Source organism: Aedes albopictus, chromosome 2 (genome assembly GCF_035046485.1).
Source record: "Aedes albopictus strain Foshan chromosome 2, AalbF5, whole genome shotgun sequence".
NCBI classification, from domain to species: Eukaryota; Metazoa; Arthropoda; class Insecta; order Diptera; family Culicidae; genus Aedes; species Aedes albopictus.
The window spans coordinates 23,835,409-23,859,728 of record NC_085137.1 but is presented as its reverse complement, the minus strand read 5'-3'; the positions used below and the strand labels follow the sequence as shown (position 1 = coordinate 23,859,728).

Genomic DNA, 24,320 nt, shown 5'->3' with positions numbered 1-24,320 from the left:
TCTTCAAGAATTTGTACAGGAGAGTCTTTTGAGAGTATTCTGGGAGTTCCTTCAATAATTTCTGTAGGACTATAATCAGCCATATCTCCAGGATTTCCTCAACCCCTTCGGGACGCCTTTTGTCACCAACCTCGCCGCTGTAGAACGCGTCAGCCAAGTGCAAATGATCCAACCGTTCTAAAAGGGTTAAAGCATGTCTCATGGAGTTCTTACAAGAAGTCCTTCAGGATTTCTTCCAGGAATTATTTCGTGTGTTTCCCCTGAAAATCTTTCGAGGATTCCTCCTGGAATTCTTGCGGAGATTCTTTCTGAAATTCCTTCCGGGATTTCTCCTGGAATTCCTTTAGAGAACCCTGCTTGAATTCCTTCTGGAGATCCTTCGGGGGTTCTTCCTAGAAGTCCTTCGGGGGTTCCTCCTTTAAAAACTTTGGAGATTCCGCCTGGAAAGTCGTTCGGGGATTCTTTCTGAAATTCCTTCGGGGACTCTTCCTGGAATTCCTCCTGGATTTTCTTCCGGGATTCTTCATTGAAATTCCTTCGGGGATTTCTCCTGGAGTTCCTTCGAGGACTCCGTTTGGAATTCTTTCTGGGAATTTTTCTGAAATTCTTTCTGGGATTCATTTTATATTCTAATCAGGGGTTTCTCCAGGAGTTCTCTCTAGAAGAGATTCCTGTAGAAGTTCCTGCAGGGATTCATACAACAGTTCCTGCATGTTTTAGTCCAGAAATTCCTTCATCAATCAATTTCAAGAGATAATTGCAATTGTCCCTAATCATAACACAATATGATATGAACTTGATATAATTTTCTACACGGTTTCAGGAGGTTTTATGGACATTCCGTGGGGTTTCAAAGACGTTCCTTTGGGTTCCCGGGTGTTTCAGGGAACATTAGGAGCGTTCCAGGGAGTTGCAGGACCGTTCCTGGGGTTTTCAAGGACTTTCAGGGGCATCCCACAGCGTTCCAGGGGGTTGCGAAGCATTTGCGAGGCGTTTCGTAAGGTTTCAGAGGATTACTGGGGCGTTTCAGGGGTGTTCTAAGTGGTTTCAAGAAGCTTCAGGGAGGTCCAGAGGCGTATTAGGAAGATTTTACTTATGATAATCAAATTAAAAACAGTACGTTCTTGCAATTTAAAGTCTGGTCATTGAAATGTTGGACTGTATACTTTTTCTTTTCATTATTTTAGTCAAACTATGCAAAAGGCTCATATTAAGAACTTCCGAAACATTCCCTAAAAATGATGGACGTCATATTTGAAACGTCCCTTGGAACTACTATTTTTTCGTTTTACATTAGATATCATTAATCATTCACATCTCTTCAGCAGTTTCTTCCAAAAGTGATTCAGTAACGCCTCTAGGAGATTCATATGGATTCCTCAGGGAAATTCCTCAGGGATTCCTACAAGAGTTTACTCAGGGATTAGTCTAGCAGTTACTTCAAGGATTCCTCTAAAACAAGTGTAGAATTAGCTTAATATTAAAATATACGTTAATAAAAACAAAAAAAAAAGATTCCTCTAAAATTACAATCAGGGATTTCCAAACCAGGTTTTTTCCTGGTGACCAGGGATTCCTCCACAAGTTGCTTTACGGATTCCTGTCCTTCAGTGATTAGTCTAGGAGTTGCTTCAAGGATTCCTCCTGAAGTTCAAGAATTGTTACAGTAGTTGCTTCAGGGATTTGTGCAGAAGGTCCTTCAGAGATTCCTCCTGAAATATCTTCAGGAATTCCTCTAGAATGCCAATCAAGGATTTCTCCTGGAATTTCTATAAGGATCCTTGAAGGAGGTCTTTTAGAGATTCTTTCACGAAAATTTAGAGATGCTTTAGAGGAGTTCTTTCAAGGGTTCCTGCAGGAGTTTCTTCTGAAATCCCTCTTGAAATTTCTTCAACGATCCCTCCTGGAAAATCCTTCAGGGATTACCCCAGGAGTTCTTTCACTAATTTTGGCAGAAGATCCCTGGATTCTTCCAGGAATTCTTTCCTTTGAGAAATTCCACCTGGGATTCCTTCTGGGAGTACTCCTGAAATTCCTTCGGAATGCCTCATAGAGCTTTTCAAAAATTCTTCCAGGAGTTCCTTTAGGGATTTCTCCAGGAGTTCCTCCAGGTATGCCTACAGAATGTTATCCATGGACTTATCCAGGAGTTCCTTCGTAGGTTCCTGCAGTAGTAGTTCTTTCAGGGGTTGCTCCAGCAGTTTCTTCAGGGATTTCTCCAGGAGTTCCTTCAGGGATCTCCTCAGTAGTATCTTCAGATATTCTTCCAGGAGGCTTCAGTGATGCCTCCAGGAGTTTCATCAGGGATTTCTTCAAAATTTCCCAGGAGTTCCTTAAGAGATTCATTAAGGATTCGAAGTTCATTCAAAAATTTCTACTGGAGGTCCTTTAGAGATTAGTGTGGGAGTTTCTTCGAGGATTCTTCTAAAAGTTGCTTCAGGAATTCCTACAGGAGATCCTTCAGGGATTAGTCCAGAGGTTCCTGTACAGATTACTTCAGGAGTTTCTGGGATTCGTTCAGATGTTTCTTCAGAGATTCCTCTTGGAATTCCTCCATGGATTCGTCTGAAATTCCCTAAATTTAAGGAACTCCTCCATAGATCTCTCCAAAAGTTTCTTCAGGGATCTTTCCAGGCTTTTCTTCATAGATTCTTCCAGTTGGATTCAAGGATGCCTCCTGAAGTTTCAGAGATTCCCACAGAAGTTTCTCCAGGGTTCGTACAAAGGTTTCTTCAGGGATTACTTCAGGAGTTCCTCCTAAGATTCCTCCAGGAATTTCTTCAGGGATTCCTCCAGAAGTTCCTTTATTATTCTTCAAGGGGTTCTTCCAGGGATTGATCCTACATTTTTTTGGAGGTTTTTCCAGGAGGATTCAGGGATGCCTCCAAGAATTACGTCAGGGATGCCTCCAGGAATTACGTCAGGGATCTCTCCAGAAACTTTTTAGGAATTTGTATTTTTATTTGGAGGACTACCTTCTTGAATTTCTTTAGGGCAATAATCAGGTATACCTCCTTTCTTCAAAGATTCTTTTGCAATTCTAATCAGCAATTTCTCCAGAAGATCCTTCAGGGATCCCTATAGGAAGTCCTCCAGAGAACTGTCTAGGAGTTCCTTCAAGGATTCCTTCTGAAGTTTAAGAATTCCTACAGGACTTTCTTAAGGGATTCTTGCAGGAGGTTCTTCAGATATTCCTCCTAACTCAAATCAGGGATTCTTTCAAGGTTCTCTGTAGGAGTTCCTACAGGGATCTTTCCATGTGTTCCTTCCGGGATCTCTTTAGGAGTTCCTTCAGAGATTCTTCCAGAAGAATTCAGAGATGCCTCCAGGAGTTCCATCGATAGTTCTTACAGGAGTTTATTCTGAGATCCCTCCTGGAATTCTTTTTCCTGGATTTTTTCTGGGATTCCTCCTGAAATTCCTTCGAAGATTTCTCATGAAATTCCTTCGGAATGTCTCATGGAGCTTTTTCATAGATTCCTTTAGGGACTTCTGTAGGAGTTCCTTCAGGTATTCATACAGAAAGTTCTCCAGATCCCACAGGGATTCCTCCAGAAGTTCCTTCAGGAATTCCTATGGGCGATCCTTCTGGAACTAGTCCAGGGGTTCCTGCATAGTTTTCTTCAGGAGTTTCAGGGATTCGCGCAGATGTTTCTTCAGAGATTCCTTCTGAAATTCCTTCAGGGATACGTCTGAAATTCCAATCTGGGATTCCTCCAGGAGTTCCTCTTCCAAAATTTCCCTCAGAGATCTTTCCAGGATTTTCTTCAGAGATTCTTGCAGGAGGGTTCAAGTATGTCTCTAGGAGTTTCAGTGAATCCTACAAAAGGTTCTTCAGGGTTCCTACAGAAGTTTCATTAATGGATATGTCCAGGAGTTCCTCTTAAGATTTCCCCAGGAGTTTTTTCAGGGATACCTCCAAAAGGTCTTTTAGGGGTTCTCCCATGAGTTCTTCCAGGGATTGCTCCTATAGTTTACACCTAGAAATTACACCAGGGATCTCTCCAGAAGCTTCTTCAAGAATTTGTACAGGAGAGTCTTTTGAGAGTATTCTGGGAGTTCCTTCAATAATTTCTGTAGGACTATAATCAGCCATATCTCCAGGATTTCCTCAACCCCTTCGGGACGCCTTTTGTCACCAACCTCGCCGCTGTAGAACGCGTCAGCCAAGTGCAAATGATCCAACCGTTCTAAAAGGGTTAAAGCATGTCTCATGGAGTTCTTACAAGAAGTCCTTCAGGATTTCTTCCAGGAATTATTTCGTGTGTTTCCCCTGAAAATCTTTCGAGGATTCCTCCTGGAATTCTTGCGGAGATTCTTTCTGAAATTCCTTCCGGGATTTCTCCTGGAATTCCTTTAGAGAACCCTGCTTGAATTCCTTCTGGAGATCCTTCGGGGGTTCTTCCTAGAAGTCCTTCGGGGGTTCCTCCTTTAAAAACTTTGGAGATTCCGCCTGGAAAGTCGTTCGGGGATTCTTTCTGAAATTCCTTCGGGGACTCTTCCTGGAATTCCTCCTGGATTTTCTTCCGGGATTCTTCATTGAAATTCCTTCGGGGATTTCTCCTGGAGTTCCTTCGAGGACTCCGTTTGGAATTCTTTCTGGGAATTTTTCTGAAATTCTTTCTGGGATTCATTTTATATTCTAATCAGGGGTTTCTCCAGGAGTTCTCTCTAGAAGAGATTCCTGTAGAAGTTCCTGCAGGGATTCATACAACAGTTCCTGCATGTTTTAGTCCAGAAATTCCTTCATCAATCAATTTCAAGAGATAATTGCAATGAGAGTTGCAATTACTGTGAAATTATCTTTTTATTACCCCAAAAATTCAACTTAGGTGGCGTAAACGCCTCTACCTTTAAATATCAATATTTTTAGCTCAAACTCGAAGGTTTCTCTTTTTATGGTATTGGAATCTAAAAGAGCATTGGAATTTCCATGTTTAAGAACGGAATTGAATGCTTGAGTGCTTGCGCACCTTTCCTGTTATCATATTTATCTCAAGTAACATTTCGATGACCATTTGGTCTTGTAGAGGTTTTGAGAACCACCATAAAAACTAAAACCATTTAGTTTGGCTCTATGGTGGTTTTAAGCACCTCTTCTAGTCTATCTCACTAACTTACTAACTAAGGATGTGAAGATAACAAACATTTAGTAAGGACTCAATGTAATGGATAAGACTCTAGTATTACATCAGTTCAACAAGGTTTTCTAGTAAAGAGACTTCGAGCCTGAGGCTTGTTCAATTAGTAAAATTTCAATACCGGGCAAAACAGCTTACATAGAAGTTAATGAAGCAACATTAAGCTAAACCACATTGAAAAGCTCCAATTAAAGTCGCCATTCGTCAGTGCTGACCCATTGAACTTTTTTTTCACCAGCTTCGCGCATTTACCGCGCCTTTCCGCAAATAGTCATTTTTATGCACTCGCTCAAACAGAGAAACGGCCCCTTTACTTTTCGACCAATTGCCAGTTCACCCTCTGTTGCTGCGGCTTTGACCCATCAAAGGCAGAAAAAAGCCTTCGTCAATTTTCAATGACCGCCGAAATTAGGAACCCCATTCACAATTGGACCATTCACTTCTTGATCGACCAGGCTAGACAACCCGCATTCGAATCTTCAATAGAGTACGACTGAAAATGAATGTTTCATTTTTTTCCTATGTTCATTATTTTTAGCTGGACTACTCCCAACCTCGACAGAGTCGGACGACTTGATACTGTTCAATGTACTAAGCGAGCTTCAGAAGTCATACAAACCGAAAACGACCATTCTTCATCGTCCATGAAGTTCGACCCCACAACAACGCTGTTGCTTCTTCTTCAGGTGCGTTTCGCCAAAATGGAAATTCGATCGCCGATCGATACCCAAACCAGAAATGTGGGCACCCAAAAGACGAAAAACAAAAACTCAATCGTCTCTAGAAGAAGAATCGGGCCAATTTCTGCTTCCTATTTCTTGGAGCTACCGGCGGCGGCGAGACCGGCAAAATTTTGCGCAAAAAAAACCTGACTTGATCGAGGAAGAAGAAGAACTCTGACGGCAAAAAGAAGAGTCAGAACTGGTTCTGACTGCAACTGAACCACGATCACGGAAAACGGGCGCAAAGAATGAAATAATGGAGCAAAAGCGAACTTGCTAGGCTGACTGGGGGCCAACCGGAGAAAGGCTTAATATGCAAAACCACAAAATGCTAATGACGGAGGAACTTCGGTGAAGGCTACCTACATGGGTATTCTGCACGTTGTTTACACAGAAGCTGTCCCGTGAGAGGGGAAAACAGAACGAATAATGGTGTCGGAGGAACATTCCTTCGGAACAGATGTTTCGCCGAGGTGGTTAGTAATACATTATACATGGTAGAAGTGTTGCGAGGAGAACACTTCTAGGAAAGTTGGTGGGGTGATGCAAGGTCGCCTGAAGAAATCCTATGTGTGTGTTGAATGAGCTGGGAATGTATTCCAGTTATAGAATTGCAAGTAAAAACAATAATAGACATTAAGATAAACAACGAGTAATGCAAACAAATGGTGAGCTCGTTCTATATTATTCTTGTTACATTATCACAACGCTTGCTCCTCTCCTGAACAACATTGCTTTTGGCATTATGCATGATCTCGATTCTCTGAATGGTAGAAAATGAATATTGTCCCAATTTTCGATCCAGTTGGGGGCCGTCCAATCCCATAAACCCTTACGTAATTAGTGGACAACCTTTTGATGCATTGTACAACTTTATTGACTGTGATCTAGAATTTCGCGATTGATTGAAGATTGATTAATTTGTCTGCAACTGAAATTGAAAACCTCATTTTCACGCATAACAATTAATCTACATCCTGCAACAACATTTTAACGGATTATGTCAAACAAGTCAATATGTTTAAACAACTTGCTACTTTCGTTTTATATAATCTCCGAAAACTAATCCGATCGCACCTGTATGATCGAAATTCCTCTCCCTTCGAGGCGACCTCATTGCTATGGTCATACCCCTGGTTGGACCCCAAGGGTCCCTAAACCAGTGACAACGCTCAATCATAATCAGCTTTAGCCCTTCCATTAATCACCCAAATTGGACAACATCAGCCACTGCCGGATCAGTCAGTCGTTTCAAATACCAAAAAGGCCCTTTTTGTTTTCCACCGAAGATCGTCGCACGCTCGCGGCCTATTAAATTAATTTCGTCGAACCATTAAAAGTCCATTCCGATCACGGCGTCGTTTGTAAATCCGACACTCTTCAGCAACAGCAGCAGCCCTGTGTGGCGACGATCCCTCGTAGAAAGACTCTCACCCTGTGTGTCAAACTCACTCTGTCTAGCTGCTCCACTGACTGTGGTGTGGTTTCCGTTTTCCTGTGCTGTGTTGCTGTCCCATCGCCGTCGTTTCATTGTGCTGACCAATGATGATGACGTCGAAATGAATTATTGCTATGCGGCGGCCGGCGCTGTATGAGGACCTATCGAGAGTGAAATTGCGCAACACTTCCCGAAAGCTGGCTCTAAGCTGGGCCACCACGTCAGGGGGAGCAGCGACGGAGAAAACCCTTGTTGAATCACTTCCATTGAAATGTTTGATCTGATTTTGTACAGCATTGTATGTGACGGCAAGGCGGATTTCTGCTGGGCGTCCATCATGTTGCATGTGCAGCATGGCGTGGAACACTATGAATTATTAAGTCAGCCGACACAAATGATGCCGCCAAGCAAAACGAAGGCGTAAATCAATTAAAACTAGATTTCGCAATCATAGCTTAATTGTGCACATTTTTCATTATGTTCACGCTGGGTGGGTGCCTTGTAAATGGAGGTAAAGTACTGTGAACACTTTCGCGAAGTAGCTTGACGCGTCAGTTTTCCTTTTTTGTGAATTTCAGCCTACATCTTGTACACAGCCTACACTCTCGTACCATCATGGTCACTTGTATTGTTTCAAAGTAAACCTAAAACTTATCACATATATTATATTGAATCTAGTAAAAACTTTCAGTTGCATTACGGTTTGGTTCGAGTTTTTGCCACAAAATAGCGCTATTTGCAAATTTGCAAAAACATACTAAATTAAGTCATTAGCTAGAAAATGTTAAACAAGCTGTAACTTTTTATTGAGTGCATCGAAAATTCTCAAATTTTGACTACAAGTTCCTGAACTAGATAGATACAAATGATACAAATTTGGGCTTGATTGGTTAACTCTACCGGAAGTTGAAATGTGTTCAGTAAAATATTTATAATTTCAGTGCAGTTCATAAAACTATCATATCTTAAGGATAAGTGAACCAAATTGAATGGAATTTTGTTCATTTATTAGTAATAAGTTGGTCTTTGATTACCATTTGGCTTAACTCAAATATGTCAAAAGAGAAAAAGGTTACAGCTTGTACAGCTTGTTAAACACATTTTAAGAAATTCCAATCATTTGCCAGCTATTGTAAATTTGTTGTTAGCGCAGCCTGGTGACAAAGTTTTGCATCAAATGGTAAACAAACGGCAAGCCCTTAGTTTACCATACATTTTGCCAAAGTAACCATCTTTTTAAGTAAACAGGAACCTGAGATATTCAAAAACTAAAATTGTAAAGCTCCCTCGCGCTGCCTATTGGTCGAATTTCGAATCAAACGTTCCATCAACTGTAAGTCCATGACCAGCTAAACAATATTACCGAACACTCTAAGTAATCAAAACCCTCAGATATAAGGGTTGGAAATTTTCACTGATGTGATATGATGAGATACCCTTTAGCGGTTTTTGGCATCCGCTGGTATACCTTAGGTTCATCAAAATGCAGGAACAACACTGATCACTCTAAACAATCTGTGTTTGCACTGAGTGTTTTTTTTTCTGAGTGCGAACGTTGATTTTTGATAGTTACGGAAACTTTAAAAATGTTCTTCATTGTGATGGTCGGAAAAATTAATATCTGTTGCACTGTTTTAGAGATTATTTGAACACCCCTAGAATATGTTTTGTTCAATTATCTTAAACTGAAGATTTGCACAACATATTAGTAAAAAAAAATCTAAAATCGGATGAGCCATCGCTGAAATGCATTCAAAATTTTGTAACAGTTTAATTTCAATTCCGGAAGTTCTAGGGATGCTCAACATCTTTTTCTGTGAGGTTCATTAAATGTACTTGGGAATCTAATACTGTTTTCATTCGAATCACGTTAATTTATGATGTTTGCGGAAGTATTTGGAACGCTCACAATGCAGAAAAATCATTCTAAAAATTCGTACTGATGCATTGCTATGGAAGAAACACCTCTAAAATATTATTTGTTCAATTGTTCGAAATTAGAATATTTGAACAATATATTAGTAAAAACAATTAGGAAAATCGGTTATGCCATTGCAGAGATACAGCTGATTGAAAATATAGTTTCAAATAATTTCCATTCGCTGTGTCTGGAGCGCTAGAGATCTTCAAAATATTGTATCTAATACAAACCTCATTTGATCTACACAGATCAAGGGATTGTTAAACATCTTCTTCTATAACTTTTACAACATGTTTTCCATAGTCTTGTACTATTTACATTTAAATCAAGTTGAAATTTTAAAACGTTCACAATGAAGAAATAATGGTCGAGAAAAAATCATATTATACTGCACTGGTATGGAGGGAATTTGAACACCCCTAGAATAGTTTTTTGTTCAATTGTCTGAAATTAAAAGATTTGAACAAAGTATTAGTAAAATAATTTTGAAAATCGGTTAAGCCATCGCTGAAGCATATTCAAAGTTTTGTACCAGCTTTATTTCAATCGCAATTCCGGGTGCACTAAGGATGCTTACCGGAGACGAACCAGCCTCGGGCTGAAAGTCTCGATAATAAAGATAAGAAAAAAAGGATGCTTACCCTTTTTTGAGAGGTTCACTAGATGTATTCGGGAATCCAATGCTGTTCTTATTTGAACCCCTTCGATTTATGATATTTAGGGAAGTATTTGGAACGCTCACAATAAAGAAAACATGGGCAAACAAAACTCGTACTCTTGCATTGGTATGAAAGAAATTTTAACCCCCCCCAATTTGAGTAATGTTGAGTAATGTGGGACAACATATTAGTAATGTTGCAGAAAAATCATCTTAAAAATTCGTACTGTTGCATTGCTATGGAAGAAATTCGAACACCCCTAAAATATTATTTGTTCAATTGTTCGAAATTAGAATATTTGAACAACATATTAGTAAAAACAATTAGGAAAATCGGTTAAGCCATCGCAGAAATATTGCTGATAACAAATATAGTTTCAACAAATTTCCGATCGGCGTGCCTGAAACGCTAGGGATGTTCAAAATATTGTATCTAATACTATTATCATTTGAAACACACAGATCAATTACTTCAACGGAAACTTTTATAACGTTTACAACTAGGTTGAAATGTCGAAAAAAATATATCGGTTGCACTGATCTGAAGGAAATTTGAACATCACTAGAATGATTTTTTTTTTTCAAATGTTTGAAATTTGAAGATTCGGACTAGAGATTGGTAGAAGAATTTTGAATATCGAATGAAAAATCGTTGAGATATAGCCAATTGAAAATTTAATTGCAAGTAATCACTGTGCCAGGAGCGCTAGGGATGTTCAAAATATGTTTCCGTTGATATGCATCCAGTTGTCCTATGCTATATTTATGTGAACAACGCAGATTTATGATGTTTACTGAAAGATGTTGAACGTTCACAATCAAATGAGCATGTCGAATAACGTTTGTAGAGATTGTACTGTTATAAAGGAAATTTGAACACCCCTGAAATAATTTCTATTAAATTATCTGAAACTTTAAGATTCGGAGAAGAGATTGGTAGAATAATTTTGGAAATCGATTGAGTCATCGCTGAGGTATAGCCAATTGAAAACTTAATTGCAATAAATCACTGTTCCGGGAGCGCTAGGGATGTTCATTTTTTATTTATTTGGACTTACGATGCGCATTCAGTTATCTTATACTATATTCATTTGAATCACTAAGATTTATGATGTTTATTGAAATATTTTAAACGTTTACAACGAAGACCACTTTATCAAGAAGACATGCAACTCTGTTGTTTCCCATACTAACGACATGCGACACCGACGGCACCGCCGCCTGCTGTGCTAAGGTGGTACCTTTATATAAAAGTGTAAGAGTGTATTGGTGCGAGTATGAAGATTCACACACACTACCATAAATGCTTCCACCTTAATCCGTGGTGGCGCTGCTAATAGTGACTCCCGATTTTGAGCAGTGCTGCAAGTCTTCGTTTACAACCAAATGAACATTCCTAGAATGATCTCTGTTTAATTATCTGAAAAAAAAAATAATGAAAATCGGTTGAGCCATCGCTGAGATATAGCCATTTGAAGATTTAGTTACAACTTATTTTCGATCACGGGGCAGCGAGTGTTAATATCTCAGCAATCTGTCAACCGATTTGAGTTCTCTTGGCACCAAATGAAAGCTGCAACATCCTAGAAGAACGCTCTGAAATTGTATTTCGATTGGACATTTGGTCATTCGAAGAGTACTTAGGAGTTATGCAACTGAACTTTTTGAGATTTTTAACAAAGTATATCATATAAAATATCTCAGCCATCTGTCAACCGATTTGGGTTCTTTAGCACCAAATAAAAGCTACAACATCCTAGTAGAACGCTATAAAGTTTTATTTGGATTGGATTTTTTTTTATTCCTAACCACTTAACCTATTTTACAGCTCGTTTGTCCACTAGGGCACTACGTGAGCGATTCCAATTGGCGGCTGCACTTACACTTTGTAAAGCGCCTAAATGCAATCTATTATATTCTTATTCTACTATATCGAACTGGTTTGCCTTTGTGCTGCTTTCACTTTTCTACCCTGTCCTTGGTAGAATGATGAGCACGATGATGAAATGTTGTGTGGCTGTTGTTTTTTTTTTTCAGTTCGATTGGGGGTCGTCCATTATGGGTTGCCGTTCACCGATATCCAATTATTCGGGTCCGTTTGAGCTATGAGAGCTCGGAAGAGGGTCAAATGCCAATGCCAGCCGCTCTCGGAAGGAAGAGCAACTGACGAAGTGCCGGGGCTGGGATCGAACCCATGACCATCCGCTTACGAAGCGAACGTGTAGCCACTGCGCCACGGGCCCCGGCTGATTGGATATTTGGTTACCGAAATATCTTTTAAAGCCTACTTGGGAGTAATACAGGTTAGCTATTTGAGAGATTTTTGACCACGTGTATCATAATAAATATCTCAGCCGTCTGTCAACCGATTTGGGTTCTCTAAGCACCAAATGAAAGCTACAATATCCTTGTAAAAGGCCCTGAAATTTTATATCGATTGGACATTTGGTTGTTGATATCTTTCCAAGAGTATTTCAATAAATTCCTTTTTATCATTATTATTAGGCCGGAACAAATCTCATTTTCTTCTTTTGTCACAGTGCTCGTTGACTCGTCAAGGGGGGGGGATGATAAATAATAAATGCTTTTGACGAAAAAATACCCAAACAATTAGGCAAAATCATTAAACTCATCGGATTTGTTAAGGAATTTTCTGAGCGACTCTAATTTTACCCTTAAATTTTTAAATTTCTTGTAATAGTTATTTATGTGACGAGTTGCAAAAAGTTGATTTTTTCAGCACGAGTCGTAAGTCTCAAATGAGTTGCATTATGAACATTATGCAACTATTTTTCATTATGCAACTCATTTGTGTTGCATAATGAACCAGTTCGGAAAAAATGGCCATTATGATATCTAAATTAGTTGTATAAAATAGAAATTATAATACAGAATTGCATAAAATTTATTTGTGTCCCCCCTCAAAATGTTGAATTCCAACCAAAATTTTTCGAGGGGGCGGTGACATAAGAGAAAATCGAAATTTGTGTCAGCCTTATTATATTTGCATGAGCTTTTGGCCAGTCTAAAGGAAATTATTTTTCAATAAATCATGCTGACCTCATATAAAGTGAATACTAGCAGGTTATAATTTTCAATAAAATTATAAATAACAAATTACGAATGAACAGGAAATCTATGAAAACTAACAATATGTTAAATGAAAGCTTTAAATATATTGTGAAAAAGTGCAAGAACCGAACAAACATATTTTTAATTATCCTTACAGATTTAGGTTGTAGTAGCCACAATAACTAGCTATATCATTTTTGTCCTTTTACACCATAATGATGAATACCAAGTACATACTTTGGAGCTAATTTATTCGACTGATTAAGAAATATTAAACGAAGTGTGTTTTGCTGATTTTCTTATCTATTTGTTAATCGATTAAAGATCTTTTGGCAGTTAACAAAAGATACAATATTCTAGAATATGTAAGCTATTTTTTAAACATTCCATACAAGATTCTAGAAGGTGTCTGGCATTTTTGGTAGTTTGGTCCACGGTCCATGATGATAGGGTATCGGGATGCTTCGTTGGCATAGTTCCCACGTTCGGCCTATCTCAACGTAAACCAAAAACTCAAACAAACACGCAAAACTGGATATCGGAAAAGCCATGCGCCAAACAACTGTAACATTTCGAATCAATTTCAGCACTTTGGAGCATTGAAATTGAATGAAAATGTCACTTTGTTTATGTTTTGTAGACGCCATGATTCTTCGGCTTAGTGGGTAGTCAATACACATGATCATAAATGGCATAATTCGGGAACATTTCGAATTGACTTTTCAATAACTGAACATTTGATGCGACAGTCAAAAACGCTATTTTGAACTTGTATATTTGTTTTTACCGAATCATAACTATATAACAAATTAAATGTGGGCCGAATATTGAGGACATTTTTTTCTCTATGTACCCAAATCTTGGCCCATCAGTAAAGTGATTGCTTGCGTAAGAACCATAAATAACGAACAGGAAAAAAGATTTTGTGTGCGGTGACTGTAAAAATATAACACAATAATAGGGTTAATAGAAAGAACTTTAATTTAAGTGATTTATTTAAAGGTTTTTGAAAATTTGGCTCCGAAAATGTAATTTAAAAGTAAGATTGGTGAACAAACAGTGATAACACTTTAGCGGAAATATTGAAAAAATGAGATAAGTGGTTCTAGTGCATGGAAAGCAATAGGCCAACGTTGTATCCACTAATAGGCCAAGTTTTGTACCATAGACCAACGTTGCATTCCATCGCATCGAATATTTTCAACTTAATTAAGTAAATTCTTGAATATTTACGTTAGTTTACTCCCAATTGGTAAAACATGCATTGCCTAGAGTGTGTAATATGGTCAACATATTATTTCTAGTGCTATTAATTCATGAGTTATGGTCAAAATTGTCAAGGCGGCTTACAAATTAGGCCAAGGAATGATACATATACCCTATGTACTTTGGAAACCAATCCATTAGATGCCAAATCCACAATATTTTCTGGAACTTTTGGTCAAACACACAAAATAAATATGTTTACTACGAATAATACAAGAATAATTTTAATAAGTGTAAGAAGGGTTCTGTTCACCATGGGTGGATTAAATCGGGTTTTTAGAATCTTTCTATCTTTGTGGAAAATAGTTCGTTCGTTTCCAAATTTAGACCACTTGTTGAGATAGTAGGCAATCGCCCCTGCCCCGAGCGGTTAGTTACACCCTTGACAACCATGGAATGTTATTTTTCCTAACAGTCAGTTCTTGACAATACTCCCACCAATGTGGTCGTAATAAAGTTACTCCCGAAACTTATCCGTGTCCCATTCATTCCGAAGTTCCCACTTCAACAAGTTAATCAACCAATTAATCAAGTGAAAATTTTGAAAATATTTGATGCACTTTTCGAAAAGTTACAGCAAGTTGAACGTTTTTCGAACAGTTAAAATTTTGTCTGTCCCGATCATTTTGTCCATCCCCTATAGCTAGGACCAGCTGTGTATATAAAAATAGCAACCAGTGAAAGCCCATTTTCATACAAAATGGCCAACTTTGACATACTGTAACTTTGTTCTCCTATGACCGATTGAGTTGACATTTCTTCAGGAATTCCTCCAGAATTTCTTCAGAATTTCGTCATAAAATTTTTCCAGGTATTCCTTCAGAAATTCATCAAGGAGTTCAGTTGTTCCTCTAGAAATTGTTCAGGTGAGCCTCATATATTTCTCCAGAAATTCCTCAAAAAATCCTTCAGGTATTCCTCCAATAAATACTCCTGGAATTCCTTCAGAGATTCCTCCTGAAATTTCTTCCAGGATTTTTTTTAGGAATATCTACCAGAATTCCTCCAATATTTCCTCGAGCGATGCCTCCAGGAATTGCTCCACGGATTCCTCCAGATAATCCCAAAGAAATTTCTCACGGAACTCTTCCAGGACTTCCTCCTAGAATTCCTCGAAAAATACCTCTAAGGATTCCTCCAGGAAGTTCGGTATTCCTCCAGGGAATCATCTATGAATTTCTTGAGACATCCCTCGAAAATCCTCCAGAATTTCCTTCAGGAATTCCTCCAGGGATTCCTCAAGAAAATCCTCTGCGCATTTCTGCCAGAATACCTCCAGAGGATCTTGAAGGAATGTCTCCCAGAACTTTTCCAAGAATTCCTCCAGGAATTCTTCGAGGAATTCCTCCTGGGAACCCTCCACGGATTCCTCCAGGAAATTCTCCAGATTTTTATTTCAGGAATTTCTCCAGGAACTCCTCCAAGGATTCATTATTTTTTTTCATGTTTTTCATAAATTCCTTAAAATATCCTCAAAAAATTCCTCCAGGAGTTCTCTCAGAAATTCCTCGAACAATTCCTTCAAACATTCCTCCCGAATTTTTCCAAGGAGCCTCATATATTTCTTCAAAATTTCCTCAACAAATTCCTCTAATAAATACTCCTGGAATTCCTTCTGTAAATACTCCAGCAATTCCTCCAGTTAACACTCCAGAAATTCCTCCAAAACCACCTCCATGAATTCCTCCAGGGATTGCTCCAGAAATTTCTTCTAGGAAAAATCCTCTAGGAATGTCTGCCAGAATTTATCCAATATTCGCTCCAGGGATTCCTCCATGGATTCCCCCAAAAAAATCTAAAATCCCGAGGTGAACCAACCATTGAAAGCCTCCTAAATAAAGACAAATAAATAATAATAAATAAATTCTAAAGCCATTTCTCCCGAAAGTCTTCGAGGAATTCCTCCTGAAATTCCTCGAGCAATTCCTCTATGGATTCCTCCTGGATTTTCTAAAGGAAACTCTCAAGGATTTCTGCAGGAATTCCTTCAACGATTCATCCATAAATTTCTTCAGAAATTCTTCGAAAATTCCTCCAGAAATACCTCCAAGAATTGCTCCAGGGATTCCTCCAGAAAATCTTCTAGAAATTTCTGCCAAAATTCCTCTAGAGAATCCTAAAGGAATGTCTCCCGGAACCCTTCCAAGAATACCTTCAGAAATACCACCATGGATTCCTTCAGGAATGTCAACAGGAATTTTTCCAGGAATTCCTTCAGAAATTTCTTCATGGATTCCTCTAGGAATTTCTCAAGGGATTCCTCCAGAAATTCCTCCACGGATCCTCCACATAATCCTAAATCAATTTCTCACGGAACTCTTCTAGGAATTCCTTCAGGGATATCTCCATGGAAGTCTCCAGAAATATCTCCCGGAATTCTTCCAGGCAGTGCTGCAGGAAATCCTTCAGGACTTCTCCAGAAATTTCTGCAGGGATTGCTCCAGAAATACTAAAGAAATTTCTCCCGGAACTCTTCCAGGAATTGCTAGAGAAATTCCTCCAGGGATTCCTCCACGGAGCTCTAGAGGATTTTTTTTCTGAAATTTCTCCAGAAGTTTCTCCTGCGATAACTACAGGAATTCCTCTAGGTATTGCTCCAGAAAATCCTCTTAAAACTTGTCCAGGTATTCCTCCAGGAATTCCTCTAGGTATTCCCCCAAGAATTCGTCCACGATTTTTTCCAGGAAAAAAAATCTACCGTAGCTCTTCCAGGAATTCCTCTAAGAATTCCTCGAGCAATTTCTCCAGGGTTTCATCTATGGATTTCGCCAGGAATTTCTCCAGGAATATCGTCAAAAATTCCTCCAGGGATTCATCAATGAATTTCTTCAGATATTCCTCAAAAATCCCTCTAAGAATTCTTTCAGAAATTTCTCGAGGAGTTCCTCCAATCATTCCTCCAAGAAGCTGTAAATATTTTTCCACAAATTTCTCGAACAATTCGTCCAGGAATTCCTTCAGAAATTCTTCCAAGAATTCCTGCATATTTTTTTCTCAGGAATTTCTCCAGAAAAAAACCTCTAGGAAATTCAAGAGGCATTCTTCTATGGTTTTCTCCTGAATTCCTCCATGGACTTATCCTAGGGATCCTCCAGAGATTCCTCCAGGGATTAATTCTGGGCTGCAAATTTGGATTGGACTGGATTTGAATTGGATTTGAATTGTATTTGGATTGGATTTGGATTGGATTCTGATTGGATTTGGTTTTGATTTGGATTTGGATTGGATTGGGATTGGATTGGGATTGGATTGGGATTGGATTTGGATTGGATTTGAATTGGTTTCCAGTGAACTACAAATCTACTCAATTTTGATAGGGTATTGTTTCCCTTATTAAGCATATGGCTCCCATTTTCATCCTACGAAAAACTAAGGATTGAGGCGCTGTTTGTTTTGTTTCTCATTTTTGTATTATTTGTTAGAAGTGAGCACCCATGAAAACAAAAAGAACGGAATCAATAGGTGCCGTAATCGCTTGTTTTCGAATAGGATGAATATGGGAGCGTGAGAGGACTGATGGCACACATACCCTATTTTGAAAATATTGTTCCGTTATTTAATCAAAATAATAAAAAAAAAATGGGAAATGCATCCAGTCTCGCCTGGCGTAAAAAATATGAGAAGGATTTCTTGAAAAGTTCCTGGAAGAATCCCCGAAGGAAAAGAATAGGAATGAACCCATGAAGGAATTATACGAGGAATCCCAAAAGATTTTCAGAAGAAAAAATAAATGGGATGAATATCTATAGGAATCCCTGAACGAATCCAAGTAATATACACACAGGAATTTATAAACGAATTTTGGGAGGAAAACGTGAAAGAATGCCGAAAGAAATCCCGGGATAAATTCCTAATGGGGGGAAGGAGAATCCTTGCAAGACTCCATGAATGAATCTAGGGTGGAATATGCAAATGTAACCTGGGCAAAATGAATTCCGGGAAGGAATCCTTAAAAAAATGAAGAAGACCCAGGAAGAAAAAGAAATCCAGAGAGGACTGAGAACGAGTAGTGGAGGAATCCCTGATGGAATCTCAGGAACTATTCGTGAAAGAAACCCAGGAGGAATCCCTACTGGAATGCCAGAATTCTCTTAAGGAAATTCAATAAGAAACATGAGAGGAATCAATGAAGCTATCTCGGGAGGTATTCCAAACGAAATCCCTGCAGGAGATATTCCAAACAACAATAGAACAAAGTATTCTTGGAGGAATCATCGACAGAGTCCTTGACGAATCCCTAAAGGAATCCCAGTAGAAATCTCTAAAGAAACCCAGGATGCACCCCGAAAGACAATCTCGGGAAAGATCGTTGAAGGAATTCCGGGAAAAGGGCCAAAAGAAATTCCGGAAAGAATCTCAGGAGAAATCAAAAGCGAAATTCAGGGAGGAAACTCTGAAGGAATCCCGCGAGCAATCTATGATGAAATCTCTGGAGAAGTCCAAGACATACAGAGGATGGCCAAAATGTTTGGGATAGGCAACTTTTTTTTTTCTCTCACAAAAAGTTCAACATGCTATAACTTTTCATAGAGTGCATCAAAAAATCTCAAATTTTGACTGTTTGTCAGCCTATTATATGTGCATCATTGGTAAAATTCGGTTCACTGGTTTCGGAGATATGACAGCTCAAAAATGAGTTGTCTAAGAAATAGTGTTTTACCCGAACGGTTCTAACTTCGCGAAAAATTATTCAATCGAGCCCAAGTTTGTACCAATGATGCACATATACAGCCATTCCATAGAAAAACGATATAGTGCATCTCCGATTGTCGTGAAACTTGGTGGGCTTGTAGTTCTTCGGAAATAATTAGACCCGTATTTTTTTTATTTCGTCATTAGGGTGACCAATTTTCATATAGGGTGGTCCAAAAAATCAAGGTTTTTCAAAACTTAAAATTTTCAAAAAATCGTAACTTTTGAACCAGTTGACCGATTGTAAACTTTTTTTTTGTTTGAAAGCTGTTGAATTGTAGTTTTCAGGAAAAATACGTTAAAGGGGTTAAAATGTAAAGAGTACTATAAAATATGCAAATATATTAGTTTTTTCACGTTTTCATGGTCTCGGGACCAAAGAGGTACCCTGGTTTTATATTTTTATCAAAAATTTGGCGTAACATATGAAAAAATCAGAGATGTATGTTTTTTAGTTTTTGAGATATGATTTTTTGAAAATAAAAGGTCAAATTTTCCCATACAAGACACTTTTTTAAATTTGATTATATTTTGATTTCTTATAATATTATGGATACCAAAACCACCAGGAATCACTTTAAAAAGCAATACTATGCATAGTTTTATGAGAATTTGCAATTTCAAGCAATTTAAGAGTAGCTAGTACTAAATTATATGCTAGTACTAAAATAGTACTAAAATTTAGCTAGTACTAAAATATATTCAAAAAATCATATTTCAAAAACAAAACAACATACAATTCTGATTTTTTGATATGTTACGCCGAATTTCCTGAATTTTCTGATAAAAATATAAAACCAGGGTACCTCTTTGGTCCCGAGACCATGAAAACGTGAAAAAAACCAATATATTTGCATATTTTATAGTACTCTTTACATTTTAGTCCCTTTAACGTATTTTTCCTGAAAACTACAATTCAAAAGCTTTCAAACAAAAAAAAGAAGGTTCAAAAGTTACGATTTTTTGATAGTTGATAAACAGTCAAATTTTGAGATTTTTTGATGCACTCTATGAAAAGTTACAGCATGTTGAATTTTTGTGTGGAAGAAAAAAAGTTGCCTACATTCAGGCAAATAAACCTAAGACTATCATAAGCTCTAACTTTTGAAATGGCCTTTAAACAATTCATAACGGCTGGAACGATTTTCATAAGTTCGGTCTATGACGCAGAATCGACTCACAGTTTGGCTTTTATACACATTTAGCAACACGATATTTTCAAGCGTCGATAGCCGCGTGGGTTGGGCACGAGCTCAGTGATCTCGACGTTCATGGATCGATTCCAGTCTGCGTCATTTTGTGATTTTTCTGCTCTTTTCATAAGTTTATCTTATGTAATTAGGTCATAATAAGCATGTTCAATTTTCATAAGGTATTCTTATGGCATCCATACTTTACAGTTATGGCTAAATTTCATAAGGTATTTCGATGAATTTCGGTAGTTTGCTTCGCTGAGTGTATCCCAAACATTTTGGCCACCTCCTGTACATTCAGGAGACATTGAAAAATACCTAAGAATTCGGAGAGAAATCAATGTAGAATCCCAGTTAGGAACACTTGGGAGTATCACGGAAGGAATCCCTTTTAAAATACCGGGAGGGTTTTAAAGAATCCCGGAAGAAATTCCAGGAGAAATTCTTAGAAGAGTGCTTGGAGGAAGAATCCTGAGAGGATCAGTATCAGTATCAGAGGTCAGAGTATTGGAAGGAATAACTAGATAAAACATGAAAGGAATCTTAATAGAATTCCATGAAAATTATCGAGAATTAATCCCAGCGGTAGTGCTTAGACCAAGATGTATGTGATGTAAACTACATTTAGTGGGATTATTTTTAACCGCTCGTTAGGACCCAAACAAGAAGTTTAGGATTGTCATACATGGTATCGACAAATTAGTAACAATTGAGCAAATGAGCCAAATCACGAAGTATTTCGCACTGTGTAATTATGTAGTTATTGCAAACATTCCCACGCAACGCAAAGCGTGCAATTAGGAACTGTAGTGACAGCCTAACAACAGGTTGAAACCCCTTTGCCAAGGATACCAACAGGATCCGCGTGTCCCTCCTATAAAAGCCCATTCATGCCCGTCATCCACCTCATCAGTAACCAAAATGTTCCTGAAGAAGACATCCCAACCGGAACCGCTTCAAGTGGGTCTAAAATTGTTGAAATGGATCGGTTTGCACAGCACCACCAGTCGGAAACGCATTTGGCGCTACTACTTCGTCGTCGGTTGGCTGTTGGGAAATATTGTTCTCCCGAGAGCTCTGCTCGGCTCGGGCAACGAAGGATTCGATTCCTTGGTTCGGAGCCTTGCCGAGATGGACTTTTTCAGCGATGTGTGTATTGCGGTTGGAATTTTTGCGACTCGTCTGCGAAACTTCGAACGGATGGTTCAGATTTTGGGCGGGATCTTTGAACGATACGAAACGAAGCAGTGTGTGGAAGAGATTCGGGGGTTCAATCGTCGAATGGATAGTTTCGCGAAAGTTTACATCGCATATATTGTTATGTTGGTGATTTTGTTCAACATTCCACCGATAATCTGGAACTTGTACATGGCAATTTTTGTGTCGGCGGAACACAGAAGCAGTTACGTTTTGTTGGTGGAAGTGCAGTATTTCTACTTGGATATCCGACGCAATATCGTCCACTACTTGATCTACTACGTACTCTGTAGTACAGCGACAGTGTGTTCAGCTTACCAGAGTTGCATCAAGGGGACGATTTTCCTGACGGCACTTCAGTATGGAGCTAAGCTGTTCGAACTACTGCATTTGAGAATTGATCGTCTTGGTAAGGTGAAGGCCGGCGAAAGGCGTCGTGACGAGCTGCGGCGGATCATTGAGCTGCACAAGATGACTCTGAAGTATACGGAGCTGTTAGAGGAAACGATCACTTTCATAATGATCAATCAGATTCTGAACTGTATGGCCATTTGGTGCATGTTCACGGTGTATCTATCAACGGTGAGTCGTTGAGACGTAAATTTCAGAAATTTCTCATAATAATATCTTTATATTTCAAGAACTACGGACCGAATGCCCTCAATGTGGTGGTCTTGTTTGTCGTCTTTATTGTTGAAATGGTGGTATACTGCGTCAGCGGAACCCGTCTGAGTGAAAACGTAACAACTTAAGTGAACAAGATCAACCGGAAATTAAACTTCTTCTTTGTTACAGGCCCTCAAGGTAAGCAGTGCCATCTATCACCACCAGTGGTATCTGGAACCAGCTGACATGCAACGCGATCTCCGCTTCATAATACAACGAGCCCAAAAGCCTTGCGGGATTACTGCGGCCAAGTTTTACTTTGTGAACATCGAGCGGCTGGGAATAGTGGTCCAGGCATCGTACTCGTACTATTTGCTTCTGACAAATCGATTCTAAGAATAGATACGTATAAGAATAACTTATTTTCGGCAGTTTTGTTCTCTTCGTCATGGGGGGTTATTTGAAACCTGTTGATCTGGTTGGCATCAAATCCTTTCCAACCAAGCAGAGTTATATGCCCAAATTTCATGCAACTTGGCCCACAAAAACCCCCCATGACGAAGAGAACAAACTTGCCGATAATACCCTTTGTCACCTTAAGCAACAATTTTTCGTCAAAAGGGCTGGGAGAGATGCTTAGAACCATTAGAAAACCAAAATAAAAGGTATTAGGTTTTATGACAGTTCTCAAAGCTTTCACAAGACTAATTGGTCATCAAAATGTTACTTCGAGTGTTGTTACTGTACTCGCATTTGATAGCAACTTTACTGTTAAATATAATAAAGCTAGTAACATAACATCCCAAAATCTGCCCATTTGTATAGGTACAAAAAAAACTAAAATAATGTTTAGTATAGAGTAATGCGGGGCAAAAGTTCGCACCTAACAGACTTCACAAAGTAACAATTAAACGAAAAGAAAACAATATCGTTTTTCTTCGTTAAACGGGTCCCTATCATGTTGCATTCAAATCGTAGTACTAGATTTTTTCGCGTTACTTTTGTAGTTTTAGTAATACAATTTTCAATACAAGTACTCAAATGCGAACGTTTGCCCCATAGTGGGGGGCAAAAGTTCGCATTCTGCTCTGCGGGGCAAAAGTTCGCACCTTGTACAGGGTAGTTTATTGGTGTGATGTTCATTTATTTCATGTTAATTCATGTTCAACTTTCCACTCTAGCCTTGAAATCTGTTTCTTTCTGTTCTTAGCATTACGGCTCAACTGGAATACGACCTGGTGTTCAGCTTTTGTATAGAATGTGTTTTATGAAGACTTCCACAAGTATTAACTAAGACCTGTCATTTCCAGCGTTACTGAAGTTGTCAAAATACATTGTGGGGTAATCATAGAGATACGTGTTGTACAAAATACAAGAAAAAAAATCAAATATGCAGCAAAACTGTTGAACGGGACCGTAATCGAATCTTATCGCCGTCAGTATGGTGATGAATTATAATTGTGGATTCCCAAACTAAGCTATGAAAGACCCCGGTAAAGCAGATAAACATAAGACCTTCAGAAACATACGTAAAGATACGACGAGGATGACAAAGAAAATGTTTTAGAATGTTTTTAGCCATTTTTCGTTTCTTGATTTAAATGGGTAAACATAATGTTTGCCTTACAATCAATCTTCTTACAAAAATAAGTTCAAACCCTCTGCCGCAACGATTTCAGGGTGCATACTACACATATTATACATATACAGGTATGTTCCGTTTTTATCAACACGGTCCGAGATTTTCAGTTGACAAAAACGGAATAGTGATAAAAACGGAATAATTTTCTTTGACAAAATATTTTGCAACATTTTAATAGGAATTGGAATGTTTACTGTAGAACACATTACAAAAGTTAAAATATGCTGCTTACTATTAAATTTCATTGTTTTTTGATGTCGTTTAGAACATCTTGGTTGCACAGTTCAAATAACAGTTTTTCACCACATTTGTGACCATATTTTTGGAAATTCATATTCGTTGAACGCAAGAATGACACATATTACAGTTCCAGTACCCGGATCGACGTTTTAAAATATGACATACTTCCAGGAATGATTAATCTCCAGGAGCGTTTCGATATCCTAACAAAAAAGGATATGTTTACTTCCTTCCGGAAGGCATTTCTCCACGAGTATCATCTTCACAGATTCAAGTTTCGTCTAGGATACTTTTAGGAAATCTCCAGGAATTTTTCTAAGCAATCACTTGTAACTTCTCCAGAATATTGGATTCCCCAAGAAGTTCCTTCAGAATTCTTCTAGGTAACCCTGTACCATGTCGCTTGTTTATCTTTTGGAATTAGATGAGAGTTTTTAGAGAAAAGAGGCTCTCCTTATGATTTCTTCAGAAATTCTTTCTCGGATCAACCCAGATGTCTCTTTTCAAGTTTCTCCTGGAGTTTCTTTGGGGA

General features: G+C 38.5%; 2 protein-coding genes across 2 annotated transcripts in view; one reads left to right on the top strand and one right to left on the bottom strand.

Annotated features, from left to right (window-relative positions):
- LOC109429628 (klarsicht protein) overlaps positions 1-24,320 on the bottom strand; it is an 833,281-nt gene that overhangs the window by 561,634 nt on the left and 247,327 nt on the right. The gene's annotated exons all lie outside the window — the stretch shown is intronic.
- LOC109623406 (odorant receptor 63a-like) lies at positions 21,004-22,362 on the top strand. Its single transcript, XM_062849313.1, has 3 exons — positions 21,004-21,882; positions 21,942-22,040; positions 22,096-22,362. Exons 1-3 carry the CDS (start codon positions 21,025-21,027, stop codon positions 22,300-22,302), a joined length of 1,164 nt encoding a protein of 387 aa, XP_062705297.1. The 5' UTR covers positions 21,004-21,024; the 3' UTR covers positions 22,303-22,362.